The sequence below is a fragment of the Eimeria mitis genome, genomic scaffold (genome assembly GCF_000499745.2).
Source record: "Eimeria mitis Houghton genomic scaffold, Emh_scaff679, whole genome shotgun sequence".
Taxonomy (NCBI): domain Eukaryota; phylum Apicomplexa; class Conoidasida; order Eucoccidiorida; family Eimeriidae; genus Eimeria; species Eimeria mitis.
The window spans coordinates 1,553-5,052 of record NW_013574902.1 but is presented as its reverse complement, the minus strand read 5'-3'; the positions used below and the strand labels follow the sequence as shown (position 1 = coordinate 5,052).

Genomic DNA, 3,500 nt, shown 5'->3' with positions numbered 1-3,500 from the left:
GCGGTGTGCTCCTCTCTCCAGACGAAGGGCGAGTTCTTGTGAGTCAACTCCACTAACGGGCGTGCGATATCGGCATACTTGGGTCCCAAGCACGGTACCTAGGAACTTTCGAACCTGTGTTTCGTTCATTAGAACTTCAGGCCATAAATGGATCGCTTCCACCTTGTCGGCTGCGGCTTAATCCCATCGGCTCCTACTCTATATCCCAAGTAAGCAAGCTCTCGTTGTCCGAACTTGCATTTCGTCAGCCTAGGGTAGAACTGGTGTTTTAGGAAGATGCCGAGGACTTGCTGTAAGAGTAGGACGTGAGTTTCCAATGTCGAGCTGTATATAAGTACATCATCTAGATAAGCAATGACCCCGTGACCTAGTAATGGCTGTAGGTATGCATTAATATTTGCCTGGAATGTGGCAGGTGCTCCCTTGAGACAGAAGGGCATTGCCTTATATTCGAAGAGTTCTTGTACTGAACGAAAGGCCGTTTTCCACCTATCCTCCCGCGCCATACGAATTTGATGGAGTCCCGCTTCTAGGTCCAGAGTCGAGAAGTATGCAGCGCCGCCAATCATCTCCAAAACTGTCTGCGCACTTGGCATAGGGAACTGAGGAGCTATTGTTAGTGCGTTTAGTGCTTGATAATTAACGACCATTCGCATCTTCAGTTCGCCGGTTCCATCGTCTCGTTTATCTACCATTATAGTGGGAGCGCAAATCGGAGAGTACGTAGGTCCAATCCACCCCTTGGCAGTGAAACGTGCTATCTCCTTGGTATGATAAGCCAGCTGATCAGGCGGCATCTTGTATCTCGGCGCGCGCGTCGGTAGTTTGCCGGGTAAAAGGAGAATTCGATGATCATAAGGTCTTTTGGGTGGCAATCCGTCAGGCAGGCTTTCTGGGAACAGGAGTCGATGTTGTCGCAGAACAGTAAGTATCTCTGTAGGTAAACGAAGAGCCTCAGGACCATTAGACCACGCATCAAATTCCGTATATTGCAGTTTAGCTTTAGGCCATGGTGAGTCGTCTATATCCACGGATGCCGTATCTACAGGCTTGGTGGATGGTGTGCCTGGTTCATCGTGTGTTACCTTCACATGTTCTACGATTGCAAACAGTAGTGGACCCTGACGCTCTATTGGTACGTGAACAACGCGATCAGGTTCAGCTGCCGGTAGAACGACTACACAGTGTAGTCCCTCTATGGCCCTCTTTAAGATTGCTGTGTCTTTCCGCGCCTCCCGTAGGATATCCTTTATCTTCACCCGATATCCTGCTCGATGCCTAGATTTATATCGTTTTGAGGGGGGGGCGAAGAAATGCTGCCGCCTCTTCCGTTGTCATTCTTGCAACTTGCTTAGCCAGTTCGTCGTAGGCGTGGTCCGCCGCCGTTTTGATTGGTTCCGAGTCGGCCAGTGTGCCTCGTGTCGGCTCGCCCTCTTTACGCAAGACTGGCAGATCGCACCACCGCCCTTTTGCATATGTCCTGAGCTTGCCCGATTGGAAATACCACGCCACCTTGTGGTTAACTAGCCAATCGATCCCGAGAATGACAGAATACTGTATTGACCCTACCAGGGAATCTCCAGTAAAACACTCTCCTCCGCAAAGCATCGACAATCTTGGTACCTCCTTATCGATGAGTATAGCGTCACCGTTGGCTATTGTGAAGGAGTGGGCCTCCGGCAGGATGCGTACCTTCAAACCCAGTCGTTCCACAATAGTCGGACGAATAAAGCTCGTGGACGCCCCCGTATCTAGCAGTCCTTCACACCTATTGCCCACTATTCCGAGTTGCAATACTGCCGTCCTGCCCACACTACAAAGGGATCCCTGGTATTCTGGTGCGTGTTCTGCAGCATCTCCTTCTTGCCACAATAACCACCCAGGTATCATCGTTGTCCCCTCGTAGACCTCTCCATCGGCCGGTGTACCCCATTCCTCTCGCTTTTGCTCTCCTCCGTCCGTCGACGCACCTCCATGGATCGGTCCCTCACCCTTCGTATTCTCATGTCCTCCCACGCGCTCGTTCATGCCGTTCCCGGTCCCGTCGGAACTCGTTCGTTCCCTTTCGTTCCCCTCGTTCCCGTCGTCTCGTTCCGCACTTCCTTCCGTTCCGTTCGCCTCGCACCCGTTATCGCGTACCACGCTTCCTTCCCTTCCGCTTACCTCGCACCCGTTGTCGCGTACCGCGCCACTACTTAGTAGCAGCACGTGCCTCTGTGAGGGCTCTCCTCCGTCCGTCTCACCCCCGTTATCGCGTACCGTGCCTTTGCTTAGTAGCCGCACCCGCCTCAGTGGGTGAGAATCGCCCCTTCCCTGTCCGTTCCCTTTACGTTCCCCTTTTCTCCTAGACATGGCATCCCTCCTTGTCCCCTGAAGCCCCCGGTTCTGGGAGACTGTGATGGGGTTGGGCTCGGTTGCGACCTGGCCTCTATTGCCACCTGAGGGTTGCTCTGGCCTAGCGCGTTCGTCTCCCTTAACGACTAGGCCTGGTCGTTTAACCGGTTTACCCCCGCGTTGACGTCCGTAAGAGCTGGCGTCGAACTCCGTCCCTCCTGCCATCCAGGCGGTGTTCGTTGGGTTGTTGCGCATTCTCTAGCGTAATGGTCCTTTCCTCCACACTTCGAGCAGGTTTCTCCTCTTCGTCTCGTTACTCCGTTACGCAATGGGCAGTCCCTTCCCAAATGCCCCTTTCCTGTGCATTCATAACAGCGAATCGCACCGTTTTGTCTGCAGTATTTCCTCTTCCGGTCAAGGAGATCCGGCTTAATGCGTTAGTATTCCCGCCGGACCCGGATCGTCGCTTCGTGTTAGCGATCTCCTGTTCGTAACGCTGCCTCTTCGCGCGTCAGGCCTCAAGCTGCGGAAGCCTCTTGCCAGCTTTCGGAGTCCTTGTTTCCATCTTGAGTCAGTCTGTCACCTATTTCCACTGGTATGTTCGCAGAGAAGCACAACACCAGTTCCTCAGCCGCTAGGGTCTCTCCTTGAGCTACTATTTCAGCAAATCGAGAGATGTACTCGTTATAGTCTCCCCGCCATGGATTGTTCCTCATTTGTTCCAGCATCATTTCGCGCGACAAGGTGCAGAACCTCTCACACAGTCTCTCTCGTACGAGTTTCCAATCTGAGAGTTCCGTTCCCGAACGTTGTAGGAGTTCCCAATGTGCCATTGCCTTACCCGTCAAGTATTTCCTTAATTGGAGTCCCCACTGTTCTTCTGGTACCTCCAATTCTCGGAATTCCTGTTTTATCAGGCAAAGGAAAAAACGCATGTTGGTTCCGTCGTCGGTCGCGGCGATTCCCTTTCGAATAGAGCTTTCTTTCTGGGTGTTGGCTCGGCTTTCGGGGTTGACTCGGCTTTCGTCCGTCATTTAACGATGCAACTTCACTATCTCTTCAGTGTTGGCCCGGCTTTCGTCCGTCATTTGAGGAAGCAAATTCATTAACTCCAATTTCCACTCAGCGTCCTGGTCCTGGTTCCTCGCCGGGGTCGAGCCCTTCCA

The 3,500-nt window shown here is 52.8% G+C and overlaps 3 protein-coding genes across 3 annotated transcripts in view; all 3 read right to left on the bottom strand.

Moving 5' to 3' along the window:
* The window catches only part of EMH_0019520 (uncharacterized protein), a gene marked incomplete at both ends in the record, with an annotated part of 3,988 nt that extends 3,191 nt beyond the window's left edge, over nt 1–797 (bottom strand). Inside the window, one exon of the mRNA XM_013501374.1 lies at nt 198–797. Within this exon, the coding sequence (XP_013356828.1) occupies nt 198–797 (600 nt within the window). The remainder of the gene's footprint in view (nt 1–197) is intronic.
* Nucleotides 798–1,284: 487 nt separating this feature from the next.
* Nucleotides 1,285–2,589, bottom strand: EMH_0019510 (uncharacterized protein; the record flags this gene model as incomplete). The annotated part of the gene is made up of 1 exon (XM_013501373.1): nt 1,285–2,589. The coding sequence occupies one exon, from the start codon at nt 2,587–2,589 to the stop codon at nt 1,285–1,287; it is 1,305 nt and encodes a 434-aa protein (XP_013356827.1).
* A 263-nt stretch (nt 2,590–2,852) lies between these two features.
* EMH_0019500 (uncharacterized protein) lies at nt 2,853–3,368 on the bottom strand (the record flags this gene model as incomplete). The annotated part of the gene is made up of 1 exon (XM_013501372.1): nt 2,853–3,368. One exon carries the CDS (start codon nt 3,366–3,368, stop codon nt 2,853–2,855), a length of 516 nt encoding a protein of 171 aa, XP_013356826.1.
* Between the last annotated feature and the right edge of the window lie 132 nt (nt 3,369–3,500).